The sequence below is a fragment of the Tiliqua scincoides genome, chromosome 1, assembly GCF_035046505.1.
Source record: "Tiliqua scincoides isolate rTilSci1 chromosome 1, rTilSci1.hap2, whole genome shotgun sequence".
In the NCBI taxonomy this organism is placed as follows: domain Eukaryota; kingdom Metazoa; phylum Chordata; class Lepidosauria; order Squamata; family Scincidae; genus Tiliqua; species Tiliqua scincoides.
The window spans coordinates 110333628-110347586 of record NC_089821.1 but is presented as its reverse complement, the minus strand read 5'-3'; the positions used below and the strand labels follow the sequence as shown (position 1 = coordinate 110347586).

Genomic DNA, 13959 nt, shown 5'->3' with positions numbered 1-13959 from the left:
CTTGTCTTGTCATACAGTGCCATGTAACATATAAGGTCCGTTAGACCACAAACAAGAGTAGGCAGATTCAAGTGGGACTGGCCCAAACTAATAAACATCAGAAATATGGAAACTAAAAGAGAACTTCATATCTCATTTTCTGGGCATCCTTAAAATAGCTGGTTTCTGGGAAGACATAACGGTCTACATTATATTCCAGCTTTTCATTCAAACATCACACCAGTGGAAATCATGGCGTCTCACCAGCTAAATCTAGTTACAACTAGTTTTGCAATCCTAAACCAATTTACTAGGGCAGTGTTATTCAAACTGTGCAGCACAGCTCTTTAGGGAAGCGCCAGGAACTCAAAGGGGAGGCGCAGGATGTCCTCTCGCAGCGCTACAGTCACACCCCTGGGCAGAATACCCAGAAGAGCCTGTCTTCTGCCCATAGTCTGGGCTTTTTTTTAAAGCAGAAGAAACAGGAGCTGCTCAGCTGTGAGAGTGGCTGCTGCCGCCCCGCCCTCTTCTCCCTCCACTCTGAGGCTGCCGCCTTCTGTGTTCGCTGCATGTTGTTTCCAAAGCTCTTCAACTCCAACCCCCATCTGGCAAGTACCGAGCATGCTCAGCTTGCAGTCCTTAACCCTCGATGATCCTTGTCTGGTTAGTTCCTAGTTCCCAGCCTGGGATCGCTTCTCATCAAAGTGAAATCTCTCTTTTCAACCCCTTCCCACTCCCACCTTTCGATCTCCAAGCCTTCTCGTTTTCCTCCCCCTCCCCAAATAAAATGCTTCCTATTTTACCAGTCTCCAGGGCTCTTAAAGTTGTTTCCATGCAGTTGGCAAAGGGGGGGAGGGGGAGAGAGAAGCACACACTTTACTTGGCCAGGAGCAGAAAAAGAGTACTTTAAAGGGTTTTTAAAGTGATTTATTAATCTTGTTGTTTGACTGAAGGGGAAAGGCTGTAATTTTATAGTGATGAATTTTGCTATTTAAAGGGAATACTTATCAGCCATTGATGAAGTGATTGCCAGCCCAATCCTATCCACACTTTCCTGGGAGTAAGCCCCATTGACTCTAATGGGACCTACTTCTGAGTAGACAGGCATAGGCTTGAGCTGTACATCTCCTAGTATAGGAGACAAATCAGCTTCCTAACCAAACCCTTATCAGCTCTGATATATTTTCATGCTCTATTTTTGTTTTCCCCACCAGCTGCTGGAAAAATTTAATTACATTAAATTAATAAAGGGTTCAATCCTATCCAAGGAGAATGGGAGAAATGACTAGTTGGATTGGGGTCCACAGGGGTGTGTGTGTGATTGTGTGAGTGTGTAATCTTGGTCAGACTGGTTGTTCACAAACTTCATTTGATAAAACAATTCTATTGGTATGCTTATAAAGTTAAAAAAAAAAAAGAGTCCTCGTGGACCAAACAAAATCTACCTATTCCAGCATCCTGTCTCCAGCAGTGATCAGCAGCTGATCATTTATAAAGCATGTATATTGCTGTGTATTAATAGTATATTTTAAGATCTGCATTTAATTAATGATATGATCAATATAATTAATATTAATATAGTTAATATATATTTAATATTTAATATTATATTATAATAAATATATTATAATATGTTTAATATATTTAATATAGTTAATATTTCTGGCCACTTCCTGTTTAGTGATGTCACTTCCAGCCCTCAGGAACACGATGGGGAGTCATGGCCAACAGCCACGGGGTCAAGGGAGCCACTGGCTGGAAAAGTTTTAGTACCACTGTACTAGGGTATAAGCTGCACCAAACACACATAAAAAGGTGTCCATTCCCAGTGAAATGGATAGGGTTGTGCTGCACATCTCACTTAAAGCAAGTAAAGTTGCTTAAGGAACTTAAGTCAGTCACAACAGGCTTTAGCTGGGTTGGGGCATACTTATCTAGAAAGCTTTCTGTTTTCATAGCCCTTACTACCAAATAATATTAATTCATGGCAAACAAAAGTACAGTATGTAAGATCATGAGCAAAATGGGCTGACTAGGAAACTTAAATGAAAGACATTTAAAATGTCTTAAATAATTTGGTGTCACCCTTACTACCCAGGCACATTTAGGACCCAATCCTATCCAACTTTCCAGCACTGATGTAGCCATGCCAGTGGGGTGTGCGCTGCATCCTGTAGTGGGGGGGGGCAGTCACTGAGGCCCCCTCAAGGTAGGAAAATGTTTGTTCTCTTATCTTGGGGCTGCATCAGTGCTGGAAAGTTGGACAGGATTGGGCCCTCAGTCACTACACTTGATCACTGTTTTTACAGAATACATGATACAACAAATTAAAATTGTTTTATTCATGCGTTTAACATGCCCAAAGAGCTTGATTTTGGTGAAGGTTTAAGAAAGCAGTTGTCCATATGCATACATGTCATGTGTGGTATTAGCCAAGTGCAATATACTACTGAAGAGCACTTATTAATGTCCCCTTAACACAATCTGTGCAGTGATGCATGTGGACATGTTATTTACTCACATGCCTATAAAAGGCCAGCATAGCAAGCTATGTTCACTGTGTGAACAGTTGTTGCATTCATGCATTGAATTCACAAAGATCTGTAAGAGCCGTCTGTTGATTGGTCCACATGTGGCGTGAATTACACAACACTCAATACAGTATGCTTGTATTTCCTGAAACAGCAATCGTCTTCATGAAGAAAATTTATAATGAAGTGATCCTCAGTTTTTTCTAAGGAAGTTGTTCCATATGGGCTTAAGAAATTCATAAGTCTGATCATGCACTCTTAGTTAGTTGGCAACCTTCAGTCTCGAAAGACTATGGTATCGCGCTCTGAAAGGTGGTTCTGGAACAGCGTCTAGTGTGGCTGAAAAGGCCGATTCGGGAGTGACAATCCCTTCCACACTGGGAGCAAGTGCAGTCTGTCCCTGGCCTGTCTCCCTGGCTATGGGCCTTCCTTCTTTGCCTCTTAGCCTCAGACTGTTGGCCAAGTGTCTCTTCAAACTGGGAAAGGCCATGTTGCACAGCCTGCTTCCAAGCGGGCCGCTCAGAGGCCAGGGTTTCCCACTTGTTGAGGTCCACTCCTAAGGCCTTCAGATCCCTCTGGCAGATGTCCTTGTATCGCAGCTGTGGTCTACCTGTAGGGCGCTTTCCTTGCACAAGTTCTCCATAGAGGAGATCCTTTGGGATCCGGACATCATCCATTCTCACGACATGACCGAGCCAACGCAGGCGTCTCTGTTTCAGTAGTGCATACATGCTAGGGATTCCAGCACGTTCCAGGACTGTGTTGTTTGGAACTTTGTCCTGCCAGGTGTTGCCGAGAATACGTCGGAGGCAGCGCATGTGGAAAGCATTCAGTTTCCTCTCCTGTTGTGAGTGAAGAGTCCATGACTTGCTGCAGTACAGAAGTGTACTCAGGACGCAAGCTCTGTAGACCTGGATCTTGGTATGTTCCGTCAGCTTCTTGTTGGACCAGACTCTCTTTGTGAGTCTGGAAAACGTGGTAGCTACTTTACCGATGCGTTTGTTTAGCTCGGTATCGAGAGAAAGAGTGTCGGAGATCATTGAGCCAAGGTACACAAAGTCATGGACAACCTCCAGTTCATGCGCAGAGATTGTAATGCAGGGAGGTGAGTCCACATCCTGAACCATGACCTGTGTTTTCTTCAGGCTGATTGTCAGTCCAAAATCTTGGCAGGCCTTGCTAAAACGATCCATGAGCTGCTGGAGATCTTTGGCAGAGTGGGTAGTGATAGCTGCATCGTCGGCAAAGAGGAAGTCACGCAGACATTTCAGCTGGACTTTGGACTTTGCTCTCAGTCTGGAGAGGTTGAAGAGCTTTCCATCTGATCTGGTCCGGAGATAGATGCCTTCTGTTGTAGTTCCAAAGGCCTGCTTCAGCAGGACAGCGAAGAAGATCCCAAACAAGGTTGGTGCAAGAACACAGCCCTGCTTCACGCCGCTTCGGATGACAAAGGGGTGTGATGTGGAGCCATCAAAGGCAACAGTGCCCTTCATGTCCTTGTGGAAGGATCTGATGATGCTGAGGAGCCTGGGTGGACATCCAATCTTGGGGAGAATCTTGAAGAGGCCATCCCTGCTGACCAGGTCGAAAGCCTTCGTGAGATCTATGAAGGCTATAAAGAGTGGCTGTCGTTCCCTGCATTTCTCCTGCAGTTGTCTAAGGGAGAATACCATATCAGTGGTGGACCTGTTGGCTCGGAATCCACACTGTGATTCTGGATAAACGCTCTCTGCAAGTACCTGGAGCCTCTTTAGTGCAACTCGGGCAAACAACTTTCCTACAACGCTAAGGAGAGAGATGCCACGGTAGTTGTTGCAGTCACCCCTGTCGCCTTTGTTCTTGTACAGCGTGATGATGTTTGCATCCCTCATGTCTTGAGGTACTCCACCTTCTCTCCAGCAGAGACAAAGGATTTCATGCAGCTCAGTGATGATGATCTCTTTGCAGCACTTTAGGACTTCAGCAGGGATGCTGTCTTTTCCAGGTGCCTTGCCAAAGGCAAGGGAGTCCAGGGCCACGTGAAGTTCTTCTAGGGTTGGTTCACTGTCAAGCTCCTCCAGCACAGGCAGGCACTCAATGTTGTTCAGCGCTTCTTCGGTGACTACATTTTCTCTGGAATATAGCTCAGAGTAGTGCTGCACCCAGCATTCCATCTGCTGCGCCCGATCCTGGATGACCTTGCCTGTGGCAGACTTCAGAGGGGCAATTTTCTTCTGTGTTGGACCTAGGGCCTGCTTGATACCATCATACATCCCCTTGATGTTGCCCGTGTCAGCTGCTATCTGTATCTCGGAACAGAGCTGGAGCCAGTAGTCATTAGCACATCTCCTGGCAGTCTGCTGGACTTTGCTGCGAGCACCTCGGAAGACCTGCAGGTTGCGCTCACTGGGACAGGCCTTCTATGCTGCTTGAGCTCTCCTCTTTTCCTCAATGACTGGTGTCAACTCCTCAGAGTGGGCTTCAAACCAGTCTGCTGTCTTGTTTGTCTTCTTGCCAAATATGGACAAGGCGTTGTTGTAAACGGCATTCTTGAAATGTTCCCATCTGTTGGATGCGTTTGCATCGACCGGGCCTGGAAGAGATTCCTCAAGCGCTCATGCAAATTCCTCCACTTTTCTCTGATCCCGGGTCTTGCTCGTATCAATGCGAGGTCTTCCTTCCCTTTTCGTGTGATACAGTCGCTTTGTTTGCAGTTTCACTCTGTTGCACACCAGCGAGTGGTCAGTGTCACAGGCAGCACCCTGATAGCTGCGTGTGATCCTGATGCTGGGAAGGCTGGAGCATCTGGTGAGAATCAGGTCGAGCTGGTGCCAGCACTAGCTCGACCATGCACTCTTATGCATTCAATATTCCCACATCACAATTCCTGCTATTTAAACATGCGAATCATTTTTGCAAAGAGGACACTAGAGCATTGCATTATAAAAAAAACCGCTAACTATAATGGGAAAACAAAGACAATTGAAATCCATTTTAAAAGCTTTCCTAATCCCTCATGGGATTTTGTTACTTCCTCTGCTAGTCCAGTGCTGTAGTCATCTAATTTTAATCAAATGTTACCTTTAACATACATTTGAACTGCTTTCATTCATTTTTGAAAATCCCACATTAAAGAAAAAGAAAAAGGAACCAAGCTGGTTCAGAAGCCAGTGGTTTGAATCATGTGTAATTCCGCTCAAGAAGACAGAATAGTGGATTGAAGCCTGGTCACCCTAATATGAGTTTGGTGGTCTGAATTCAATCTTCATTGGTCTGAAGTGCTCATCAAACAGCAATTTGGCCTTGGAACACCTAATACTGATTGATTGCCATTGCTCAAAAGAGGTCCATCACTAAGAACAATCAAATGAAATTGTTTGCCGCTGGGAAAATAGTCTGGAAGAATATGGCTGTTTCCCAAAGGGGCAAGGGTTGATATCGGATTCGTTTCTTCTTTGTTTTATGCCTTTTCAGAGAGAAAGAGAGAGATAAGAGTTCAGAAATGGGTAGTCATGTATGTAATTAAAATTGTCTTTTGTATTGTCTGTATGGCAGTCAAATCAGATTTTATGTTGAGGGGAAAATGCATCTGTTAATGAAGAATGGGTATTACCACAATCTTGAGGGTAACTTTGACTTCTTTTTAAAAAATGCCTGATGGTATTTTTCAGATCTCAACCATCTCCTGCTGACCCAAAAGTAAACATGCAGATTGTCATACTTACAGTCCAATCCTATTCTCCCACCCCAGTGCAGCAGTGCCAAAAACGGGTATGCTCTATCCAATGGGGGTGGGTAGATTGGAAGACTTCATTGGCAAAGGGGGATTTAAAACTCCTTACACCTCTGCAAGTGTCCTACTTCACAATAGGTCTCCTCGGAACTGCGCTAGAGTTTTTACTAGCTCAAAGGAAAGAAAGGGGTTGGGGGGCTGTAGGTAAAAGGGATAGGATCCAGCACACACATCACCTCCGGATCCACCCTCTCTCGCAACCTTCCCTCCCAGTTGTGTCCCCTCCCCTCTCCTGTTCTGCCCTCCCCTCCCCTATCCTACCTCTCCCACTGACTTACCTGTTCTGGTGAGCCGCAGGACAGACGGCAAAGTGTGTAGGAAGGCTCTGGCCTTCCTGCTAGCATCCCGGCAATGCACTACTGAGCACTCTCCCAGAAGGTGTTTTGTGGTGCTTTTTTCAGCAGCCAATGCTCACTCTCCGCCAGTGTTCATCCCACATACGATTGGGCTGTTAATGTGGCTTTTTTTTTTTTTTGTCCTTTTGGCCATAGCATTCTAGTGACCTCACCTAAGGGGGGAAAGGAAGCAACAAAAGGATGGTTACCAATTCTGTCTCTGAGCCAGGGGTGGTGTCAGCAGTTGACCAGGAAGGGCACAGGCAAATGGCTTATGCCATCAGCAGACTGACCCATGAATTCCCAGTATCAGTGAAAGGGGTAGTGTCCAATGTACTATCAAGGTGAATGGAGGTGCCAAGGGGGGCCAGGGCAGGGCTTTGTGCCTGGACCCCCAGCAACTGAACACTAACACTGCCCAGAACAACTTGTTTGCCTTGCAGAGTCTTGCCTTCCTACACTTTTCTGCAGTCCTTCTTAAATTTCTCCCTCTTTTTACACAATATCATCGATTTGTCTCTTCAAATGTATGTCTCTTCAGCTACTATGTACCTTGACTGCCTGTTTCCACCCTCGTATGTATTCATTTATTTAACATGTATCTGTTTAAAAGAAAATCCCAATAGATGGTGTTTTAAAACCCACTTAAAACAACTAATACCACTAATTGAAAAAAAAAAAACAAAGCTAAAAAGAAAGGGAAGGTGAAGAGAAATGTTTCTAGTTTTGCTCATTTTCTTGTCTTCTGTTTGTCTCTCACATGGAACTCTGACATGATGCTGTCATTCCGGAACCCCCAGTGGATTAAAAAAAAAATCCGTGGATACCAAATCATTGGAGAAATAGCTTTAAAGACCCACTTTCAGGTTTCTTGCTCCTCCATTGATGCCCCAGAATGCATTGGTATAGATCAGGGGTGCCCAAACCCCAGCCCGGGGGCCACCTGCGGCCCTCAAGGGCTCCCAATCAGGCCCTCTGGCCCTCCAGAGACTTGCTGGAGCCCATGCTGGCCCGATGCAACTGCTCTCAGTATGAGGACGACTGTTGGACCTCTCACCTGAGCTGTGGCACGAGGGCTCCCTCCACTACTTGCTGTTTCATGTCTGTGATGCAGCAGTGGCAGCGAAGCAAAGGCTGGCCTTGCTTTGTGCAATGCCTTTTATAGACCTTGAGCTACTGCAAGACCTCCATTCATATAAGTTCTATTTCTAATAAATTCATTCAAAATTTATGTCCCCAACACAGTGTCAGAAAGATGATGTGACCCTCCTGCCAAAACATTTGGACACCCCTGGTATAGATGCTATACCACATTCAACCAGTATAGCGTCTGTACCAGTGCATTCTGGGGCAACAGTGGAGGAGCAAGAAACCTGGAAGTGGGTCTTTAAAGCCATCTTTAACCCCTGAGAAGCTTGCAACCAGTGCGGTTTAACAGCACGAAGATAGGAAATGGGATTTTGGCACTTTTTTCCCTTATTACAAGGCGTTTAAAGTGGACCCTGGAATCTGTTGTAAGCCAGATCAGTGGATAACGAGGCAGGACCTGTATACTTTGCCTCCTCTCTAGATCTAATTCCATTCTAGATTTGATTTGGTTCAAATTGACATCCCAACCCCTGATCTTACCCCACTAATCCCTGACTGCATAGTAGAGAATATTGGCTAAATCACTGCTGGGAACACAGCTTGTGGTGTGATTCAATGCTGCAGCATATCATCAATGTTTTAAAAGGTGCACTCTGAGGAGTAGTGCTTTTGTTTAGGGATATACACATTGTAACTTTGAAATTAAGTGATCATGTATATTCAGAGAAGGTTGTTTTCCCCTGAGAGAACACACAGGTGACTTTCAAAACTAAAGCATAAAATATTTTTGACCCTGCCCTTGAAGCTGCATTTACATTTGCAGATTTTTATTATGGTCATATACTATTATGACCATACACTATAGGTCATATACTATATATACTATTATGAAATAGCTCGGTCATTAGGACATGCATTATGTCTGCTGCCAAGAGGTGTTTCATCAGCATCAATAATAACTATTATATATAGGAAAATGTTTCAAGTTTGTCTGTGTAGGGATGAGCATGTGAAGTTTTGAACCAATTCTGCTGCCAAAGAGAGAGAAAATGTAGAGTTTAGATTTTTCATTCTGCCCTTTTGCCTGTTTTTAAAAGATCCTAGTTTGAATGGTAACCTGATACTGCAAATTTTCATCCTCCATGTGTGTGCCTTAAAGAAAGGCTGCTTGGTCAAATATCACATACATGATGTACAAATATGTACACACTGACATAATATATAGACTACCTACACTATATGTGGGGATTCAGGATATGTCAATCCTGGCAAACAGCGTGCAGAGGTTTCAATGCCCTGTGTGGGATGTCATAGGGGTAATAAGAGGCAAATATTTTTTTGAATGGCACCACTGCCCTCTGCTGGATAGAATATTAAAGGCTCTTAGAATCCCTGTACATCAGCCTCCAACCACCCACCCACCCTCCTCTGATAGCCACTCAATATATCTTTATGTGGCTAACAGTCTTATAATGAAAATTTCAAACTGAAACCCAGATACACAGCATTGACCTTCAGTAGATCTTGTGCTATATTCTGCATAACCATGTGCAAGGCGGGCATCCAGCTCAATTATGGAACTGCAGTTTGTTTCAGCACTCAGAGCCTGAGGCTGTGATTGGAAATGGAAAACTCACCCTAGAGATAGTGTTTAGTGACACACGGCTCTCTCACAGTGCTTATTTAAGTAACATGTACTTCAGTGCCAGACTGATTTGTACAAATCAGCCATTCCTTGTGTTGAGCTGTTTATTTTGCTTATTGCATTTCTGTCCCACCGAAGAAGCTTGGAGTGGCATACATTTTTCTTCTTCTCACAACAAGTCTGTAAGGTACATTTTGCAAAGAGGCAATGATTGGCTGAAAACCACCCAGCAAGCTATTCAACTGTTTAAAATGAATTTTCAATAGAAGGAAAATTGAAAGGTTGTTGCAGAATTGAGAAGACAAGATAGCACTGAGGAAACTAAGGCTGTCTGAATGTGGTTCAGCAGAGGGCCCCTGAATACTTTTACCTTGTACTGTCCATGCTCAAAAAATTGCTCAGGAAGGCCCATCATTATTTAACACAGGCCTCATAACTCAGCCATCAGGCATACAGTAATTTAAGGACAACCATTTGAAAAGGCTGCATATACCCGAGGCTATGCTCAAACATGAACATCTGCTGCTGCATTCAGGATTCTACTTTTAGGTCTCACTCAGTGACACATGCAGTGGTGGGTCAAACTTCTGCACACGGCAGGAGTTGTATGCCACTTGCTGGTTGTGGGCTAGGACTGGGAGTTGACATGTGCAGGATTTTTCCACAGCTTGTCTGAAGTCTGTGTGAAGAAGTTACCAAATTCGTTGTTCCTTACCCTTTAGATATATAACCGTATAGGCCAGCGACTTTCAACCTTTTTCATCTTATGGCACACTGACAAAGCAATAAAATTGTCAAGGCATGCCATCAGTTTTTTGACAATTGACAAGGCACACCACATTGACAGCAGGGACTTGCATCCCCCAGTGGCCTTGTTAACAAATGATCCTCCCCCAAACTCCCATGGCACACCTGCAGACCATCTGAGGTACACCACTGTGCCATGGCACAGAGGTTGAAAATGCATGGTATAAACTAAAGGGAAGAATTAAGATAGGCAAAATATAAGAAATGAGATTGTATACATTAAGAGGCCTGTATACCATAAAGCAGTTTTAAATATCCATGCATTTGTTTTTATTCTGTTTTCACAGAACTCTTAGAAAAGTCACTCATTCTCTTAAACAAAAGCCATGACCTGACTGAGTTCATAGAGGAATTCAAATCTGAAGGGCCGAATGTGAATCCAGAATTCATACAGGGGGCCCACAGTAGCTGCTTGAAAATTGACAGCCTCCTTGAAGCTCTGCAAGACAGAAGAAGGCAACTGGACAAATACTTGAAGCTGCAGCGTCAAGGACTAGAGCAGGTCTTGCAAATCTGTCATTGGCATCACCAGGAAAATCAGGTACAGCCTGAGAGAGTGAGAGAGATGCACAAGTATCTTCATATATTCAGGCTTTATCTAAGACTACAAATGATTGACAGGGTAGCGCATTTGTGCAATTATGTTTCACTTTTTCATAGGCTTGAACCCACCAATCTCAGTGGGCTAACTTCTGAGAAATGGCACATCATTTCACTGTAAGGCTGCTTAAATCTCATGCAACACTGTACCCAGTTAGGACCATTGATTTTGTTGGGATTAAGCATGCATAATTTACAGAATATGCATGTCTACTCAGAAGTCAGTTGCATAGTATTCAATAGGGCTTACTCCCAAGAGAGGGTGTATAGGATTGCAGCCTTAGAATAGTTTAACTATCTACTTGTACAGTCAATGAACTAGATCAGTGGCACGCAGCATATGGTTTGTGGCTCTCAAACTTTTGTTAGTGTATGACTTCCATTTAAAAATGCAATTGAGATACTTGACCACATGGTTGGAAATCAAAAATTGAAAATGTTAGCCAACAATCCTAATACTATTAGCATTCTCGCTGCCTGTCTGTGTCCTGCTGTCTACTTCCTGTTAGAGAGCTCACTGTCACCTCCTCTAGCATTCCTCTAGCAGCTACAAGACTAATTTCTCTCCGTCTGTTTCCTTTTCCAAAAAGCCTTTTTCTTCCAGGCATTTGCAAATGAAGAGAGATGAGTCATGAGTGTAGTGGGGGGGGGGGAGAGTGGAATTTGAGAACTGGATAAGTGAAACCATGGATATGTACAGATTATTGTACACACTTTCCTAGGAGTAAGTCCTATTGAAGTCAATGAAACTTACTTCTGAATAGACATGCATTAATTCATTAATTCATTCTTTGTCCCTCACTTTTCTCCCATATGGGCACCCAAAGTAGCTTACAAAAACATATTAAAATTTTTAAAAATCATAAACAAATAAAACATAACTAAAAACAACCAGCAGTTATTGTATAAGAGTTAAAAGAGCAAAGCATATGAAATATAAAAGGATTTGGCTGCAGCGCACTGAAAATCATGAGCCAGCTTGCCAGGAGGATGTATTCATAGCATAGGAACATTAGTTAATCCAGTGTTATTCAAACTGTGAGGCACGGCTCCTGGGGAGGCGCCATGAATGCACAAGGGAGGCGCGAGTTGTCCTCTCGTAGCGACACAGTCACACCACCATTCCTGGGCAGAGCCCCTCCATCTTCTGCGCTTTTTTTTAAAGCAGAAGAAACGGGGTTGCTCAGCTGCTCCCTCTGAGAGGGACTGAGAGAGTGGCTGTTGCTGCCAGCCCTCTTCTCCCTCCTCTCCGAGGCTGTCACCTTCTGTGTCCTCTTCAACTCCAACCCTCCAGCTGGCAAATACTGAGTATGCTCATTTTGCAGTCCTTGCCCTTGCTGACTGTCAGAAAGAAACCCTCCTTGATCCTTGTCTGGTTGGTTCCTAGTTCCCAGCCTAGGATCGCTTCTCATCAAAGTGAGATATCTCTTTTCAATCCCCTCCCTCTTCCACTCCCCCCTTTCGATCTCCAAACCTTCCTGCTTTCCTCCCCCTCCCCAAATAAAACACTTCCTATTTTACCAGTCACCAGGGCTCTTAAAGTTGCTTCCATGCAGTTGGCAAAGGGGGAGGGGAGAGACAAGCACACACTTTACTTGGCCAGGAGCAGAAAAAGGGAACAGTTTTTAAAGTGATTTAATAATCTTGTTGTTTGACTGAAGAGGAAAGGCTGTATTTTTAAAGTGATGAATCTTGCTATTTGAAGGGAATACTTATCAGCTATTGATGAAGTGATTGCCAGCCCAATCCTATCCACACTTTCCTGGGAGCAAGCCCCATTGACTCTAATGGGACTTACTTCTGAGTAGACATGCATAGGCTTGAGCTGTGCATCTCCTAGTATAGAAGACAAATCAGCCTCCTAACCAAACACTTATCTGCCCTGATATATTTTCATGGTTTATTTTTGTTCTCCCCACCAGCTGCTGGAAAAATTTAATTATATTAAATTAATAAAGTGTTCAATCCTATCCAAGGAGAATGGGAGAAATGACTAGTTGGATTGGGGTCCATAGGGGTGTGTGTGTGTGTGTGTGTGTGTGTGTGTGTAATGTTGGTCAGACTGGTTGTTCACAAAGTTCATTTGATAAAACAATTCTATTTGTATGCTTACAAAGTTTAAAAAAAAAAAAAAAGTCCTACTGGACCAGACAAAATCTACCTATTCCAGCACCCTGTCTCTAACAGTGATCAGCAGCTGATCATTTATAAAGCATGGATATTGCTGTGTATTAATAATATATTTTTAAGATCTGCATTTAATTAATGATATGATTAGTATAATTAATATTAATATAGTAAATATTTCTGGCCACTTCCTGTTTAATGATGTCACTTCCAGCCCTCAGGAACATGATGGGGAGTCATGGCCAACAGCCACGGGGGTCAAGGGAGCCACAGGCCGGAAAAGTTTGAGGACCACTGAGTTAACCTGAAAAAATCATATAACATTATGCAGAAATCATCTTATCAAACACGCAAGGAAATAGTGTTTTATGTTCTCTGAAATATTTGGTAGCCCTGGCATATAAAATAAATATGCAAATAGCAGCAGTACATTATTGCAATTCCTCTCCAAGCTCTTCAAATAGCCCCCTGGAGAGTGCCATATTACCTGTTTTGTATTAAGCTGTGGGTACATTATAAATCACAAAATGTTCTCTGCATTTTATATAACATTCCCCAAGTAAAGTCTTATGCAGTTGCCTGGGCTTGCTGGGAGGCTCTGAAGCATCCATCAGGTGTTCATTATTGCCCATGGGAGGACTAGATTTACCCGTTTTCTTGACTAGATTGATCTGCACCCAGAATGACACATCTTGTGTTCCATCAGGAGTTTCATCTTCACCGCCTTTGGCTACAGACTGAGAACTAATCCCCATTTAAGATAAGATAAAAGAAAAAAAATTGCAAAGCAAAAGGCTAAAGTCATTGTTATGCAAATTGTGAGGACATCACAAATGATAGTTCATGAGACAAAATAGGACACCATGTTGCTTTCTTTTTTTGTTATATCTTTTGAGAAATGTCCAACCAAAGATCTCCCTTTTTGATTTCTTCGATAGCATCTCACTGTTTAAAAGAGATACAAACCACTTCAGCAAAATAAATCGTAAAAAGATCTTGTTGAAAAGTATTGTTTCCTAATTCATTCCTTGTTTCAGTAACTTCTATAAGCTTGTTTGCAACAAGAAATTCATC

At 43.3% G+C, this 13959-nt stretch overlaps 1 protein-coding gene across 8 annotated transcripts in view; it reads left to right on the top strand.

Moving 5' to 3' along the window:
• CCDC141 (coiled-coil domain containing 141) overlaps nucleotides 1–13959 on the top strand; it is a 123748-nt gene that overhangs the window by 39640 nt on the left and 70149 nt on the right. For 7 of the 8 annotated variants that reach the window (XM_066612340.1, XM_066612344.1, XM_066612339.1 and 4 more), the window contains exon 6: nucleotides 10446–10699. The exons of the other annotated variant lie outside the window; for it this stretch is intronic. In XM_066612340.1, the coding sequence (XP_066468437.1) occupies nucleotides 10446–10699 (254 nt within the window). The remainder of the gene's footprint in view (nucleotides 1–10445; nucleotides 10700–13959) is intronic. 8 annotated transcript variants of the gene reach the window in all.